At 35.7% G+C, this 17686-nt stretch overlaps 1 protein-coding gene across 9 annotated transcripts in view; it reads left to right on the top strand.

Annotated features, from left to right (window-relative positions):
• Positions 1-17686, top strand: part of UBN2 (ubinuclein 2) — an 88632-nt gene that overhangs the window by 30075 nt on the left and 40871 nt on the right. For all 9 annotated transcript variants that reach the window (XR_009504959.1, XR_009504961.1, XR_009504960.1 and 6 more), the window contains 6 exons: positions 995-1132; positions 1833-1936; positions 3977-4466; positions 10989-11059; positions 14652-14781; positions 17416-17534. Coding sequence is in view for 4 of the 9 variants with exons in the window: in XM_059933256.1 (XP_059789239.1) it covers positions 995-1132; positions 1833-1936; positions 3977-4466; positions 10989-11059; positions 14652-14781; positions 17416-17534 (1052 nt within the window). In the remaining 5 variants the exon portion in view is untranslated. The remainder of the gene's footprint in view (positions 1-994; positions 1133-1832; positions 1937-3976; positions 4467-10988; positions 11060-14651; positions 14782-17415; positions 17535-17686) is intronic.

The following is a 17686-nucleotide window of genomic DNA, read 5'->3' as shown; positions in this document are numbered from 1 at the left end:
TTCAATATGATTAAATGTACATTCTTTCTTTTTCCATTTTCCACGTAATTTAAAATGATACAGGTTAAAATCACAACTTTTGTACTTAGCCTTAATATTTTTAGAGTAACTAACATGTTCTGTATATTTTTTGCCTATGGCAAAGAATTTTCCTTACAAATATGACTTTCTTAAAGACTAATTATGTAATATGAAGAAAACCCTTAAGTAGAGTTCTGGGGAACCCAGGTAGCAGGTATCTTGCTTTTGTTAGATAAGTAGTTCCTTTTTTTCTCTTCTGCCATGAACATCTTCGTTTAGTTAAGACTGGCCTTCCATTTAATGATTGCTTTTCTTCATCTTCATCAGGTGAGATAATGATAAACCTTAAAATCCAGGCTTAGAGGACATTCAGACTGATTTAGGCAATCTGAGTCTCTTTTTCGAAGCAAAGTGCCTGGCTCATTATGGGCCCTCGGTGTATGCTTACCGAACAGGGCAGTTCTTTTTCTACTTCCCTTTAAAACATATATATATGCTATTTTTCTTTTATATGTTTAAAAAATATTCCCTACTTAAAAGCTTAGAGCTAAGGCCGAAGAAATAACCTTTTATTTTTTATAATCTCTTTATGAATAAAATTATATACCAATATGGTAAGAAATGAAGTTCATTTGTTGCCTGGACATTCAGTCATTTGTTTTAACTTGTTTCAGTTTCTCATCAGAATCATTTGTCATTAAGAATAGCAGTGATCCTTAAATTTTTCTCAGCATATGATATATTTAGAATCTGCTTCAGTATTCCAGAAGTTCATTTCTTAAATATTGAATGATCAGAGCTCATTTCTGTTCCAGATAGTAACTTTCTCTTTATTTATTCACAAACATCCTCATTGCAGTTAGTTTTGCAGTTAAGGTTTAAGGAAGATTCTGACATGGTGATTGAATTTCTTTGACATATTTATAGAATTAAAGATAATAAGATATATCTGAAGCCTTTTTTTTAAATCTAGTATGACGAATTAGTTCCTGCTTCTCTAACAACAAAATATGGAGGCTTTTATATCAACACTGGCACTCTCCAGTTTCGCCAAGCTTCAGATACTGAAGAAGAAGATATTACAGACAACCAAAAGCACAAGCCACCCAAAGTGAGTTTATCCAACATTGCAACAGTAATAAGAGCATTCAATTAAAAGGATATATTTTTTGATTTTTACTTGTACTTTACAGCTGTGAATATAAGGAAAAGTAAAATGCTAACCATTGTTTAATGCATTTATAGTTAATTACATGCTTAAAAGTAAAATTATATAGATATGGGGAAATTTATTTTTATATCATAAAATTCTATTATAATTCTATTATAATTCTAATATAATTCTAATACTTTCTTTTAAAACTTCTCTCTCCATATCTAGTCTGATAATCTGTTTCTGGATAAGGTTGAGGTTCTAGGATACGTTAAGACTTGATATGGAAATGACTGTTAACAGCTGTTACTCTTCCTAAGATGTAAAGCAAATTTTATAGAATATATATATATTGTATTTGGGAAATGAATAGAATGTCCTTAGATAAGCGTTCCTTGAAGTGTGAGCCAAAGACATATTTGTACCAGAATCACTAAAATGTTTGTTAAAAATGCAGATTAAAAGGCTCTACCAAACCTTTAACTGAACCAAAACCAGGGGTGGGAGTTCTCATGGACCCAGGGAATCTGCATATTTAACAAGCAATTCTAATGCACTGTGAAATTTGAGAAAAACCACTTGCCCTGGTGCTGGATTGATAACATCAGAGAGTAAAGCAGTAATACTTAGGTAAGTTATGCATTTAATCATTTTGTAGATTCCCAAAATGAAAGAAGATGATATTGAGATGAAGAAGCGGAAGCGGAAAGAGGAAGGGGAAAAGGAGAAGAAGCCAAGGAAAAAAGTACCGAAACAACTGGGGTATGTGAAATTAGACATAATGAGGGAACTAGTGTTGTAGCATGACAGACTCTCCTTTTAGAAAGATATATTTAGCATTAATTAGTTCAGCTTAGCTGGGTCTAATTTAATACAGTATTTATAAATGTCAGTGACCTATTAACTTATATTTTAATAATATTGTATTTATTAATAAGTAGAAGTCATCTTAGAGATTAAGGTGTTTTAGATCACATTTACAAATTTGTTAAGTATTTTGCTCATTACAACATTTTATCAACAAGAACCAGTTTGAAAAGATGGTACAAACATTGAACATGTTATTTTAATTTTTTTGTACTAAAACTGAGCTTAGATGCCTGGGGATTGACAATTGGCGGTAGTCTTTGTATAAGCGATTTATGGTCGTTTTAATATTTTTTAAAAGTCATTGATTTTATTTAGCTATTCTTAACGCTTGTGACTTTAGATAATGATATGGCCTCTAAAAAACCAAGTAGAATTTCTCAAAAGCCTTATTAAGTCATAAGAGGGAATTCCCTGGCGGTCCAGTGGTTAGGACTCAACACGTTCACTGCCGGGGTCTGGGTGAAATTCCTGATCCCTGGTGGGGAACCAAGATCCCGCAAACCGTGAGGCACAACCACGAAAAAAAAAGAAAGAAAGAAAAAGAAAAGAAAAAAAAAGACTTTTTTTTTAAGAATAAATGTTTGTACCTTGCAGTCATAAAGCTACCATTTGTCTCTACTTCTCTATGGCTTTTTTTGTAGAGTCAAGGGACAAAAACTTGTGAGAGGCTGGATTTTCCTTCCCTCCTTAGCAGAGAAGGTACATCTGAATTTGGGGCTCTCAGTATCCCCAGAGTTGATGTAGGGAGGTATTTATCCCCTCCTAAACATGAGATTATAGTGATCCCTGAGTCATTAAGAAATTATTAAGAAAAAAAAATATTACTACTGGTTGTTTTAAATGTTCATTATTTACAAGTAAACTTTTTATGAACAAAAACTGTAAGTAATGCCTTTTATTGAATTTATCATTTTCTCAAATTTGTAACTGATTTCATTCAGCAAATATTTACTAAGTGCTTACTGTGTACCAGACACTGTCTGGGTTTTGGATATATAACAGTAAATGAAACACTGGCCTACCTGTAAGGCACTAATAACCTTGTAGGTTCTGTAGTGCACGTGGAAGCATATAAGCCATAAAATTTAGAAAAGATTTTTTAGAGAAGGTGATAGCTAAACTGAGACCACCCTTTCCTCTTAGTCCCTATAGGGAGAAAGTTGTCATTGAAAATTACACGGATCTATCCGAAAGCCTCAGAAGGCTGTTCCTAGAATGGAAAGTGAAAAATGATCAGAAGGTAGTAGCAGATAAAATAGGGTCTGGATAGAAGACATGGTGATGAATGAAGGCTCACAGATTGACACAGACATTTTGCATTTCTTTGGCAGTTTGTAGCACAAACCACCTGGGGTACCAGTTTGAAGGTGTACTATGTAGGTTTCTCTGGTTGTAATCAACTCTGTTTTCAGCAAAAGTGCATTTCTTTACTTCGTTAATTCTTTAGGTGCCTACTTTATAGATGTGCTAAAGAATGAACATTCCAAAAAGAGTAGTAAGTTTAACTTCGTATACTTTCATTTTCTTTTATTTTTTTTATTTTGGCCACGCCGAGGGGCTTGCGGGATCTTAGACGCACGACCAGGGATTGAACCTGCATCCTTGGCAGTGAAAGTAAGGAGTCCTAACCAATGGACCGCCAGGGAATTCCCTAACTTCGTATACTTAATAAACCAGAGCTCTATTCAGTTTTGTTTATTTCTGTTGACGTTATTGCTTTCATTTTCTTCACTCTAATGGCCATTCACCTATCTGCCTTTCATAAGTGACAATCCAGATGATGATGAAGATGCCATTGTAAAAGTGTAATTTAGTAACAAATTTGCTTCCTCACCTATCAAATGATTATTTTAATTCTGTGCCTGCTTATTTACTTGGGGTTTTAACCTTTAAAATCATACATAGCCTAACTGATCACTTTTTTCTTCACAGAGTTGTGGCTCTAAATTCACACAAATCTGAAAAAAAGAAGAAACGTTATAAAGATTCTCTTTCTCTAGCTGCCATGATAAGAAAATTTCAAAAAGAGAAGGATGCGTTAAGGAAGGAGTCTAACCCTAAAGTCCCAGTGAACTTCTCAACCTCCTCTCTGAATAAAACCCCCTCTGCTGCTGTGGCATTGGGAAATGATGTCTCGGACTTAAATCTGAATAGTGCTGATCCGGACCTCCCCATTTTTGTTAGCACAAATGAACATGAACTATTTCAGGAAGCTGAAAATGCCCTAGAGATGCTAGATGATTTCGACTTTGACAGATTACTGGATGCTGCTTCTAATGGTAGCCCCCTCTCTGAGTCAGGAGGAGAGAATGGAAACACCACCCAGCCAACCTATGCCTCTCAAGTTATGCCCAAGGTGGTACCTACACTCCCAGAGGGTCTGCCTGTCCTTCTTGAAAAACGTATCGAAGACCTCCGCGTAGTAAGTGTGATCATTTTCTTGTGTTGTGTTTGCTGCACAAACATAACAATAATTACTTTCAGGCAAAAATAATAACCTATAATCCTAACTACTTATAAGTAACTTTATTTTCTATACTTCCTTTTAAGCATTGGCTCTATGCATAGCCTTTTTCTTTTAAATATAGTTACAACATGGATAACAGTTGGTTGTTTTATTATCTCACTTTATAAATATTTTTCTGCATAGGTTTCATAAATACATACATAGTCATGTAAAGAAAATAGAAGAAAGGTAGGAACAAATAGTAACAATGCAGAAGTGTACTTGAACTTGGTCCCAACTATGTTAACAACTAGTTATTCTACAATCCATTTTACCAGCTAGTCCTTACCAGCTAATCAGCAGCTTTAGTAAGCAAACATTGTGTTCTCACTAGACAAACTTTTAAGAGTTGAGATTTTAGCATTTCACAGTAGATTCCTCTCCCGATTGACTTGGGTACGTAATCTTTATTTAACTAGCTGCAAATCCAGGTATGTCAGTACACTTCTCCCTTTAATCTCAGGGAAATATAATTTTGACTTAAAATGTTTCAAGCCTTGCTTAAAATGCCCTTTTTTTATTACTTTAGCATGTTTGTTTGAACCCATGCCATGTTTTAGTCCTCTTTTTTTTTTTTTTTTTTTTCCTGATTACAGAAGCCATACGCTCAATATAAATTTTTTTTTTTTGGCTGCACTGGGTCTTCATTGTGGCTCTCGGGCTTCTCTAGTTGCGGTGCGGGCTTAGTGGCCCCGAGGCATGTGGGATCTTGGTTCCCTGACCAGGGATCGAACCCTTATCCCCTGCATTGGAAGGCAGATTCTTAACCACTGGACCACCAGGGAACTCCCTAAATTGTATTTTATACTTAGGGAAAGATACCCCATAATCAGACATTCCCCACCCCCAGCAGGGATAACCACTATTAAACTACTTATTTTTCTGGATTTTAATCCATGCATTTGCAAATATGTTGTTATTAAAAATAATTGTTAGTCGAAGTATAATGTATGGACTATTCTACAACTTGTTTCTTTCTTCTAAGGTTATAGTAACCATTTAAATCACATTTTAAATTTATTCTCTATGTTGTATTTATTTCTCTTAACTCTTTCTGAATTTTAAATATCTCATTAGGGAAGCGAGAGATTTATCTAATTTTTCCAACAACTGACTCATGGATTCTGTTTATCAGTTCTATTCTTTTTTCTGTTTTTGTTCTTTAGCATTTCTTCTGAGGTTGTGGCTTATTAAATTCTCTTACATTTTTACTTATTTTAAGGTACTTTATTTATTAGTTCAGGACTTAGAGAGTTGTGCTCAAGTATCTCATTGCCAGTGTTTCTTAGGTTATAACTTGTATTTACCATAGTTTTTGCTTTGTTTCTTTTCTTTTTACTTTTTTTGGTAAGATTTTCACTGTCATTTACTTCTAACTATCTTTTATTTTACTCATGAGCTATTTTTATTTTATTTATTTAATTTTTTTTGGCTGCATTGAGTCTTTGTTGCTGCACACGGGCTTTCTCTAGTTGCGGCGAGTGGGGTCTACTCTTTATTGCAGTGTGTGGGCTTCTCGTTGCAATGGCTTCTCTTTGTTGCAGAGCATGGGCTCTAGGCACGTGGGCTTCAGTAGTTGTGGCACGCAGGTTTCAGTAGTTGTGGCGCACGGGCTTAGTTGCTCCGTGACATGAGGGATCTTCCCGGACCAGGGCTTGAACCCGTGTCCCCTGCATTGGCAGGTGGATTCTTAACCACTGCGCCACCAGGGAAGTCCTCTGCTTTGTTTATTTCTATGCTTTATTGTTTGTTGGCCCATAAAATTCTTGATGGCTAGATCACTGTTGTGATATTTATCATTTGAAGGTGACCCTTTCTGTGCTATTAATGCTTTTCACCTCGAATTCAGTTTTGTCTGATTTTACTGTAGACTCCTTTTTCTTTATTTTTGCATGGTATAGCTTTTCCCATCATTTACCTTCATTTTAGCTCTTTTTTTTTTTTTGAATTCTTTTATTTTTTGACTTATTTTAGCTCTTTCTCTTATAGACAGCATGTAAATGGAAATTTGTTTATCGACCTCATCTGAGTATTTTTTAAGATTTTCTCTTTAAAATTTTATCTTACCTACTGCTGTTATAATGATAATGATATAATTCATCTTTATTCTGTCATTTTCTTTTATATTCTGTTTTATTGTTCCCTCCCCCTCCTTTGTTTTTCATTCTTTTGTTATTTTCTGTGCTTATTTTTTGAAAAGTATACAATCATTTTATTAATCAAATAGGTTTTTTATTTACTATTCTTAACCACTTTATGTATGAAGTGTAGGTATTATTTCCTTTTTATGGTTAACAAACTTAAGTGGAGGTAGGTTAAATAGCTTGGTCAGTCCACACAACTAGTAACTGGTGGAGCCCGAATTTAAACACAGGAGTTCACCTGACTCAATAGTACATGCTTTTTGCTGTCCCATGTTGCCCCTTAAATCCTTAGTTTCTTTTATGTTTTAAATAAAAAGTGCTAGGGATGTAATCCAGGTTTTTCAATATATAATTAATAATAACAGCTATTATTTATTTAGCAAAAACCTATACCTTGTATTGAGTGCAGTGCTCCTGGGACCCACAGCTTCACAAGACATCACTTATTGTTCAGGAGACAGTGCCCTGACTGGGCTTAGAATACTGTATATACTGTGTAGTCTAATCCTTCAACAATTCTGTGAGGTAGGTAGTATTCTTCCATTTAATAGATGCGGAAACTAAGGTTCAGAAAGGTTAAAGGAATTTCCCAAGGCCACATAATTTTTAAATGGGTGAGGCTTGATGCAAAGTCAGGATTTAAAGGCAGGACCATCATGCTTTATAACTTGCCCTCCGTCCACTGTGTTGTATGCCATTCATTTTCACTTAATAAACAGAACTGATTAGTAATGAGTGTGTTTCAATCTTGTAAGGTGCTGTTATATCTCATATACTAAAACTCTTTCTGTAGTAGCCATGCTAGGATTAGAACAGCTACTTCCTAACCTCTTACTAGGAAATTATCAATAAGAAGATTCATTTCACTTATTAGTATCTGTGAATTCTCTGTATTTTTTTCTTTGAAATAGGAGATGGTATTTTTTTCTTCAGGAGATGAGAATTCATTGTTGCCTAAAATGCTCCTATCTGTCTGATAAGGACTTTCTTCTTGTTGCTCTTTTCTCACTTTGTAACATATCTTGCACTGTTCAGCCTCTTGACTTCTTTTGATTCTCTTTCTTGAAGTTTAGTTTCCATTCTGGCTTTCTTCCTATATTTCTTCTCCCTACACATACCCAGTCTTCATCCTTTCTAAGAAGCACTGAGGCACATCTCAGAAATTGTCCTCCTCTATTTACAGAATGTGATGTTGTCAAACAATGTAAAATTATCAATCTACCGACTGACAGAGTCAGCATGTGGCTTGCTCAGATTATTGGAGCAGGCCTCTCGATGTTTTACATCTTGGGCATCTCAAGATAAACTACCTTTTGTGATTTCCCCAGTAAATTTTGCTTATGGTACAGTGTCTTGGTTTGCATACTCTTTGTTTCTGGTAAACTGGTTAAGGTGACAAACACAGTGATGAAAATATTCTTATCCTCATTGAATTAATTGTTGCTTATCCCTTGATAATGACTGTGGCTAATTTTTTCATTGTTAGTAATTAGGTAGAACCCAGACTGGCTGCAGTAAACTGAGTATCTTTGTACAGGGTGACAGTGTTGTACAGTTGAAGTCAGAAAGCTTCTGGTCTGAGTCCTGGATTCACCACTTACTAGCAGTGTGATTTGGGGGCATACCATGTAACTTCTGTAAGATTTAGGTTCCTTGTTTGTAAAATGGGAGCTATAATACCAATGTCACTGGCTGTTATGAAGATTAAACATGGTAGTGAGTATAATATATAGAATATCAGACACATTGTTGGGCAGTATTGTCTTGTAGAAAATGAGACATCTGCTTTCTGTTATCTTGGAGATCACAGCAAGAATTGATAAACCTTATAGATACTCAAAATACACAAGACACCCATAGCACTAAAAAGTCTTATATGTGTAACTTTTTTTAAAAAATAAATTTATTTAGTTTATTTATTTTTGGCTGCATTGGGTCTTCATTGCTGCATGCGGGCTTTCTCTAGTTGCTGCAAGCGGGGGCTACTCTTCGTTGCAGTGCGCAGGTTTCTTATTGCGGTGACTTCTCTTTTTTTTTTTTTTTTTTTTTAAGGATATGGGACTGGTGCTTTTTAAAGCAGATGGTTCTGAGTTTTTACTTTTTTTTTTTTAAGTATTTATTATTTTATTTATTTTATGGCTGTGTTGGGTCTTCGTTTCTGTGCGAGGGCTTTCTCTACTTGTGGCAAGTGGGGGCCACTCTTCATCGCGGTGCATGGGCCTCTCACTATCGTGGCCTCTCTTGTTGCGGAGCACAGGCTCCAGACGCGGAGGCTCAGTAATTGTGGCTCACGGGCCTAGTTGCTCTGCGGCACGTGGGATCCTCCCAGACCAGGGCTCGAACCCACGTCCCCTGCATTGGCAGGCAGATTCTCAAGATTCTCAACCACTGCGCCACCAGGGAAGCCCTTTTTTTTTTTTTTTTTTTTTTGAAAAACAAATTTTTCTTTATTTCTTGTTAGCCAGTATTTAACAACAGACTCTTTTTTTTTTTTTTCACCCCAGTCTCAGTTTGCCTTATTATTAACATTGCACATTAATATGGTACATTTGTTACAATTAATGAACCGGTATTGATAGATTCTTATTAACTAAAGTCCACACTTATTCAGATTTTCTTACTTTTTCCCTAATGTCCTTCTTTTGTTCTAGGATCCCATCCAGCACACCACATTACATTCAGTCATCCTGTCTCCTCAGGCCCCTCTTGGCTGAGACAGTTTCTCAGTCTGTCCTTGGTTTTTTTTTTGTTTTTTTTTTTCACTTTCTAATCATACCATTTAATACAGGAAAGTGACTGTCTTCTTAATGACAATCTCTGGCAGCCCACTAACTTCCTTTTCTTTTTTTTTTTTTTTTTCCACACACACACACACTGTATTTTATTTTTACAAGAGATAAATAGACTGACACCAAGCATTGTACATGGATGACCACAACAAAAGCAACAATGATTGCAATTACCAAACATGAAACACACTCATACTATGTCATAATATTGACATTCAGTCCAGTAATCCTCCACTGTAACAGCTCCTTTACTTTGCGGTGAAAATTGATTTGTATATTCTTTACCTCTGAGTCCTTGTGGGATTTTTTTTTTTTTTAATTCAGACAGAAAGTCACAAAAATTATACTCATCCTCATCAGTTCACTCAGTCCCATGTAATTAATTTTTTTTTATCTTGATCTTTTGTTAGCACTTTTATGAGTTCATCAGTTTTTCATTAGAGTTCTGAAAATGCTTATTCATTCAGTTCAGCAGTACAGTCAGTTACCAGAAACCTGTACTTGTCAGAGTCTTTTCCATGAATTTCTTAAAGATGAAAGCCTTTTATAGGAACATATTTGCAAAAGCATCAGAGTACACCCAGAACTGTCTGTAAATGACAAAAGACTTAAAAATGACCACAGTTAAAGATTTGATGAAAGTTCATAATAATGCAGTTGACAAGAAAATTAGTTATTTCTGAGATATACATTTTAAGGTAATAACTAGGATTATGACTTATAACATTATACCAGAACATATAAGATTTTTAGAAATTTCATGTAATGTCTGAAACATTTATATTAACATATTTCCATACAAATAACCCAATGAAAGTTTAGTATTAGTTGTTTTGTTTGTTTGTTTTTTTATACTGCAGGTTCTTATTAGGCATCAATTTTATACACATCAGTGTATACATGTCAATCCCAATCGCCCAATTCAGCACACCACCATCCCCACCCCACCGCAGTTTTCCCCCCTTGGTGTCCATATGTCCGTTCTCTACATCTGTGTCTCAACTTCTGCCCTGCAAACCGGCTGCGGTGACTTCTCTTTTGCGGAGCACGGGCTCTAGGCGCGTGGGCTTCAGTAGTTGTGGCACATGGGCTCAGTAGTTGTGGCTCACGGGCTCTAGAGCGCAGGCTCGGTAGTTGTTGGCGCACGGGCTTAGTTGCTCCACGGACCAGGGATCTTCCCAGACCAGGGCTCAAACCCATGTCCCCTGCATTGGCAGGCGGATTCTTAACCACTGCGCCATCAGGGAAGCCCCTGTGTAACTTTTTAAATTTAGGAAAATTCCGAAAAATGAAATACAGACATAACAGGAAAGAATGTTATGTATGCTAAATTTTGTTTCAGCACTGTTTAATTGCCTGCTCATGCCAGGTAATAAGCTGGGATACAAAGTGTAGTTAATCATAGCCCCACCCTCAAGGAGCTTATTCTAAGTAAATAGATATGGAAGCATATAATGTGTAATGTGTTTATTGAGAGTTATATTGACAATCTTGTGTTTCTCTAGGCTGCCAAACTTTTTGACGAAGAAGGAAGGAAAAAATTCTTTACACAGGATATGAATAATATTCTTCTGGAGTAAGTAATTTTCTTCTTTGATTAAGAAACCTTGAAAATTATTTAAACCTTATGAAGTCATTAAAAAATATAGTAGGCCTTTGAGGTACAGATGCTGAGTGGTTGGCTAGTCTCATGCATTAGCTCTTCCCTTTTGGCCTCACAGCATGTGTGATTAACATTTGTTTCTTAGCAAAACGATGCTTCTACATACATTGGTTCTCCAGGACCCCTTATGATAATCAAATCTTCCAATGTTATAACTGCCAGAGCAAGTGACTGCTGTATGGGTTGAATATTATCCTAGATTTAAATGCATTCTTTGTCACGTTATGTGAAAATGTCTTTCTGGGACAGTTCTGATTGTTTGTATTAAATTTGGTGTACTTTCCTTCTACTATGATTCAGATGTGGGGAAAATAATTCCATTAGTATCCAGTGAGGTTTATTATAATTCATACAGACATTTACAGCCAAATGGAAAGTGTGGTTTAATGAAGAATCATTTTTGTGGGGTAGGACGGAGGCAGTGTGGAGAAGACAGATGTTAAATTGGAAAGGAAAGGGTGAAAGCTGGTTTATGATATAAATTGTATTTAAATTAGTGATAATTTTCACCCTTAGCTAGAGTTTAACATTAATGAAGTTGCACGTTCTAAGACTGTGGTCAAATAAGCTGTACTTATAAACCTGTTGGCTTATAAATTTTGACCATGGTTCCAGAAATTGAGTATATAATTGGCTACAAGCAGAAATGGGCAAAAAGGAAGTGGTCCTGGGAAAAGCAGCAAATTCCTCTGTGATGAAAATAATGTATGCCTACTTTTGGTGGTTCAGTAGCATCGTATACAAAGAAACAAGGCAGTGTTTCCAATACTACGATTCCTGTCTTTTAAATATATAATGGAGATAGTTTCTCATGAGATATAAAGGATGGATTAGCTTATTGGTTTTGATAACTATTTTAATTGATGCAATCTCTCATTCTCCTGAAGTACTTAAAAAATCATTTTGTTCCCCATGGACTCATAAAACACATAACCTAGTATGCTAGTAGCATGGAGACAGAGGAATTTCTTGTTCCTATTCTTTATTTTAGCCAGGGGTTTTCAGATTGATTCTGTCTGCCTGCAGGTGCTTCCTGTCTGTTCCACCTCCTTTTACCTAGCTCCCTTTTAAACCTTAGATTCAATAAACAGTGTAACCATTACTCATCAGAGCTGTCCCAGATTCCAAAATCTGGGATTTGACTAGCTCCTTTTTTTTTTCACCTAAGAGCCCTAAGTTTTCTAGATCAGGTCTTTTTCCTGTGACTGAGACAGTCCTTTTTTATTTTACTCTTCTGTAAGGGGACAACTCTTTCTCTCCTGAGAGAATCAAAAAATCATCCTTGGGATATAACATCTCAAAGAAGCATCTCTGTTAATTCCTGCCATGTCTGTCTTAAAACGAAACTTCTAGTTTTCTTGGAGCCCATCTGCTTTTTATTTCACTGAGAGTGTGCCTCTAATTCTACGAGCCCTAGTGTTCAGAGTTGAATTTTTTCCCTTTTAGTGACTTTCTTATGCCCCCTTGTCTTCTTTTTCCACTTTCCTGAATAGACATCCCTTATTTTTCTGGACTGAGTTGATTGTCTAAGGGCATATGAGACATGATTATTTGGGGTAGTAATTCCCATGAATTTATTCAGGTATATTTTATTGTCCCCATATACTACAACATTAGAATTCTTAGTGGGAAAAAAAATATTAAAGTATATGTGTGAGGGATGTGTACTTAAACTGCTCTCAGATATGAATTTGTATATATTTGGGATAGACCAATACAGTCAGTAACCTCTATGGTTAATACATTTCTCTAATTTTTACCTAATATTATGGGCTTGGGAGCAGGGAGTCAGCACTTCCTGTTTCTGAGTTAACCCCTGTTTGGAAACTACTAATTTTTATAAGTAGGTCATTGAGCCAGTCTCTTCTTACTTGGAATCTCTTACTACTTGGAGTTTCTATTTTATTTTCAGCTTTAACTAAGCTTTTATAATGGGGCAAGCCTAGAATGCCTCCTACCCAGAGTCTCGACTTTTAATAAAGATCTAACCACAATATTTAACCAAGTGTTTGTACACAGAACTCATGACCATAGTGATTGCCTTCCATATGAACCTCTGATTTGACCCTCTGGCTCTAATAGGGCTTAAACTTCTTTTTATTTATTCTTTTGTTGTATTTGGCTTCTCTAATACCAAGAATTTTCAACTGTCAATTCTAAGGAGTATAGTTTTCCACATTTCATTGTTTTTGAAATTGCAGTGTATATTCTAAGTGTTGGATACATTTGATCTGGCGGGTTTCTTTCCTTCCCCAAAAGCTGTTAATTGAATCTTTGGATGCACCTTATATTTGTGAAAATATTTACGTCTGTTTGCACCTTCTTCTGTAGTAAAACATGATGATTTGGACATAGTTTGTTGCCAAGGGCCGCAGTTTGGTCTTGACCTTCAAATTAACATCTGTTCTCATCTTTCTACAGTAGCAACTGCCAGATATACTGTCTTCCATCTGGAAGAAACCTCAATTGTTTATCAGTAGGCTTGTCCTGCTGAGAATATGGTGGCTATTACAAACTCTTCCTTTTTTTTTTTTTTGAAGTAACTGTTTGGTTAAATACCCTTTTAGCAGGAACTGGAGAACTGGAATAAATTGAACAAACTATTAAATATCTAGTTCAGTGGAGGCACAATAAGGAAAACAAAGAAGGGTAAAACAGTCTGTGTGTGTAGCCAGGAGGGCTTTACCTCTTCTGAATCTGTAATTTTTTCCAACACCTTTAAGGAAAAAATACTCTAAGAATTCATTGAAACTGTGACTCTAGTATAGCAATTGCAGGGTGGTGAGGGGAAGTATGATGTCTCTTTGAGGAAGTGAGCTTTTGGTTAATAATGGAGTTCCTGTGCTTTACCCAAAAATGTAGACTTTGCCCCTGTCATCAAAAAATTATTTGGGCGGGGTGGGGAATAAATTAGGAGATTAGGTTTTTTGGGGGGTTTTTTTTGGCTGCATCGTGCAGCTTGCGGGATCTTAGTTCCCCGACCAAGGATCGAACCCATGCCGCCTGCAGTGGAAGCGTGGAGTCCTAACCACTGGACCACCAGGGAATTCCCAGGAGTTTAGGATACACACTACTATATATAAAATAGATAAACAACAAGGACCTACTGTATAGCACAGGGGACTATATTAAATATCTCATAATAACCTATAATGGAAAAGAATCTGAAAAAGTATTTATATATATATAACTGAATCACTTTCCTGTATATGTGAAACTAACACAGTATTGTAAATCAAGTATACCTCAATAAAAAAAAAAAGAAGAAAGCAAAAAAATTATTTGCCATCTTGTTTGGGGTTGTAAGTTCTACTCTTAAACTAGATTCATTGAAATTTTTTATAGCATTACGATTTATGGGGTTTTTTTTTTTTCCTTGAAAAATACTGTCTAGCAAATCATGGAAAGGTAAAAGGAGAAAAGAATCACTGCCTCTGCCTCCTTGCTTGTTTGTTACTACCTAAAAGAAATTCTGTACTACTTATTTGTTGTTGTTTTTGGTCAGCATTGAGTTACAGCTGCAGGAACTAGGCCCTGTCATTCGTAGCGGTGTCTACTCCCACCTTGAAGCTTTTGTGCCATGCAATAAAGAAACACTGGTAAAACGTCTAAAGAAGTTACATCTCAATGTCCAGGTAAGAGGAGGAACAATAATACCTGCATCTGGGGTTTTATAACCTGAAAGGAGACTGATTTCTGTTTGCTACTTTTGCATACTAATTGCTTTATAGTTGTATTGTACATATTTAGAAACCATAGGATGTTCTTTAGTAACCATAGCATGTTGGATCCCCCAGGAAAAAATTGCTTTTCATCAATTGAGAGGTTTAGATGAGACATAATGTTTTCTAATGCTTCTTGGACTAGGTAAATTAACCTCAGTTCCACAACTGACACAACTTTGCCCTCAACAAATAATCTGACATACGTATAATTCAATTTTCTTATTCCTGAAATGGACCTATACAGATACGCTCACACTGACATGAAGACCAATGGAAAGAATCACGGGGTTTGCACGTAAACTTAAGATTACTTGAAGATTATCTAGTGTAAGCATCCATGTTTTGCTAGATTCTTCTCGACTACAATGCCTCTAAGTAATTGTGCAAGTTTTCATGCTTCCAGTGATCAGAAACTTATTTCATTACAGTATCAGGAAGTTCTTGCATATGTTGAGCCAAATCCAGGTGCTTTCCATCCTATTGGTCCTAATTCTCCTTTTGCGTTTATTCACAAATTATGTCCCCTTCTTTACTTCATACAAAATGGGCTTCAGTACCTTCACTGTCCTGATTACTCTTCCTTTAATGATTTGTTTGACTATGTATTTTAAAAATATTTACAACTTGCAAGTTATAGAAAAAATAACCTGGATGCAATTTAAGATAAAAAAAGGAACACTTCTTTTCTATGAATAAAGGTATTTCCTGGAATTAAGGGTAAGAATGCAACCAGGAAGGAATGGGAACTGATAATCTGAATTAACTCTGTTTCTCTTTACCTCTCTCGCCTTATCTCACTTTTATCCTTTTATGTGCATCTGCAGATAAGTTTTCTTTATTACAGAAAAGCTACACACAGAGATTGACCGCAGATTTCTCATCCCAATCCATATTCTTGGGTGAAAACTCTGGTTGTATTATTTTGAGTCAGTCTGAACTTTCCTGGTCGGGGGGTTGGAGTCACAAAGCACAGCATGGTGCAAATAGGGGACTGAGTGCGGTGCTCTGGACCTCCGCAGTGGCTGTGAGCTGACAGGCATAGAATTCTTTGTTATAGGCGCTATACTTCTATTAATAAAATAGTCCTTTTGAATTAAGAAACTGTAGTTCTTTCTCAATTCAAAGCAGGTTAATGAACAAATGAAATTTATTTGAGGTCTCAGATTTTGTGCCTATGCCTGGACATTGACTATGGAATGTTGGCTATGGAAGAAGGACATTTATCTAACCCTTGCTTTTCTTTATGTGGTATAATCATGTACCTTTGTATCCCTAAACGTTATATTGTTTGGTTTGCCATGTTTCTGAGCTTCATTTAAATGGAGTAATAGTGTCTGTTTTCTTATGCAGCTTGCTTTTTTACACTCACTGTTATGCATCTCAGATTTATCTGTCTTTACATGTAGGGGAACTCCATTTTTACTGCTGTGTGTACAGTGTTCCGTTGTATGAATATATCTCAGTTATTCATTTTACTGTTGATGTATATTTGGATTGTTCCCAGGCAGATAGTCTCAGCTATGTAATTCTTAAGATGAGATCACCCAGAAACCATGATACTGGATCTTCCATTTTTTAAAATGGGATTTTATAGCAGACACTGTCATATGTGCAATAATATTTATTAATTGGTATGCATGAAATAAGTAAAATGCTTGTTAGTAATATTTGTATTTTGTTTTTATTAATAAAATTAATGTTATTAATAAAATAAAATGTTTTAATTTGTAAAACATACCTGCCATAAAATGATAATTGCATTCCTAAAAATCTTCTCCTTACCAAAAATCACATTTTAAACACAGTTGTGTCAGTAAGAAAAGCGAAGTCTAATATTTCTGCACCTATGACAGTAATAAGAGTATGTTCTAAATAGCTACATATATATTTTGTTACTTGCAAGATGAAATTAATAAATTGATTGATTAAAGCTGTCAGATACAAACCTACTTTTCTTTTTGCCCTGAACCGACATGAATAAGAGTCTCCCATTTTCCTCTTTCACTTTGGCCTTGACCTTGCATTTTTGCTTACAACTTAAGTCACAATTACTAACAATAAACAAGAAAACAGGATGCCAACACTCTGTTGGTAGTCACCAAACCAAAGTGTGCATTCCAGTCCTCCAAAGCAGTATCTCTTCTTGTGGTACTAGTTCCCCATCATAATGGGGATTAACTGGTAGTAGTCTGCACAATGTAGATTTTGTTCTCTATTTAATCATTTTATTACAGTTAAAGTGTCCATATAATTTACTGGAGTATTTTTAAGAGTGTAATTGAGCACTATTAATAATTATGCTGAGGCAACAGGCAAAAACTGGAACTCTGCTTGGCTGTCTGGGAAGTAGGGTTATCCTAATTTTATTTACAGTGTGCATTATGAAAAGTCAGCATTTTAGAAGAAATGTCCGTATTTGAATATGCTAACATTTCAAATGTGTGATCAATATCTAAAACCCAAATTTCATCTTTTGAGGATCTGCTTGCAAAATAAGTTTTGTAAATATGTTTGAAAAAACTTTCAGTGTTTTTTTTTCCTCAGGATGATCGTTTAAGAGAACCTCTGCAAAAACTGAAACTGGCTGTTAGCAATGTCATGCCTGAACAGCTATTTAAATACCAGGAGGACTGCCAGGCTCGTAATCAAGCTAAGTGTGCCAAGTACGTACCTCTTCTATTTGGACTGGCTTTTGCATTTGAGAAATACTTGTAGCTGTTAGGGATTGGTCTCAAGTGGACTTCATCACCCAGTAGAAATCCACATAAACCACTGAAGTGGTATAATTGAATATATTTTCTAAATGGCAAGTGAC

The sequence above is a fragment of the Balaenoptera ricei genome, chromosome 9 (genome assembly GCF_028023285.1).
Source record: "Balaenoptera ricei isolate mBalRic1 chromosome 9, mBalRic1.hap2, whole genome shotgun sequence".
Lineage (NCBI taxonomy): Eukaryota > Metazoa > Chordata > Mammalia > Artiodactyla > Balaenopteridae > Balaenoptera > Balaenoptera ricei.
Note: the sequence above shows the minus strand (reverse complement) of the source record. Positions and strands in the feature narration are given on the sequence as shown.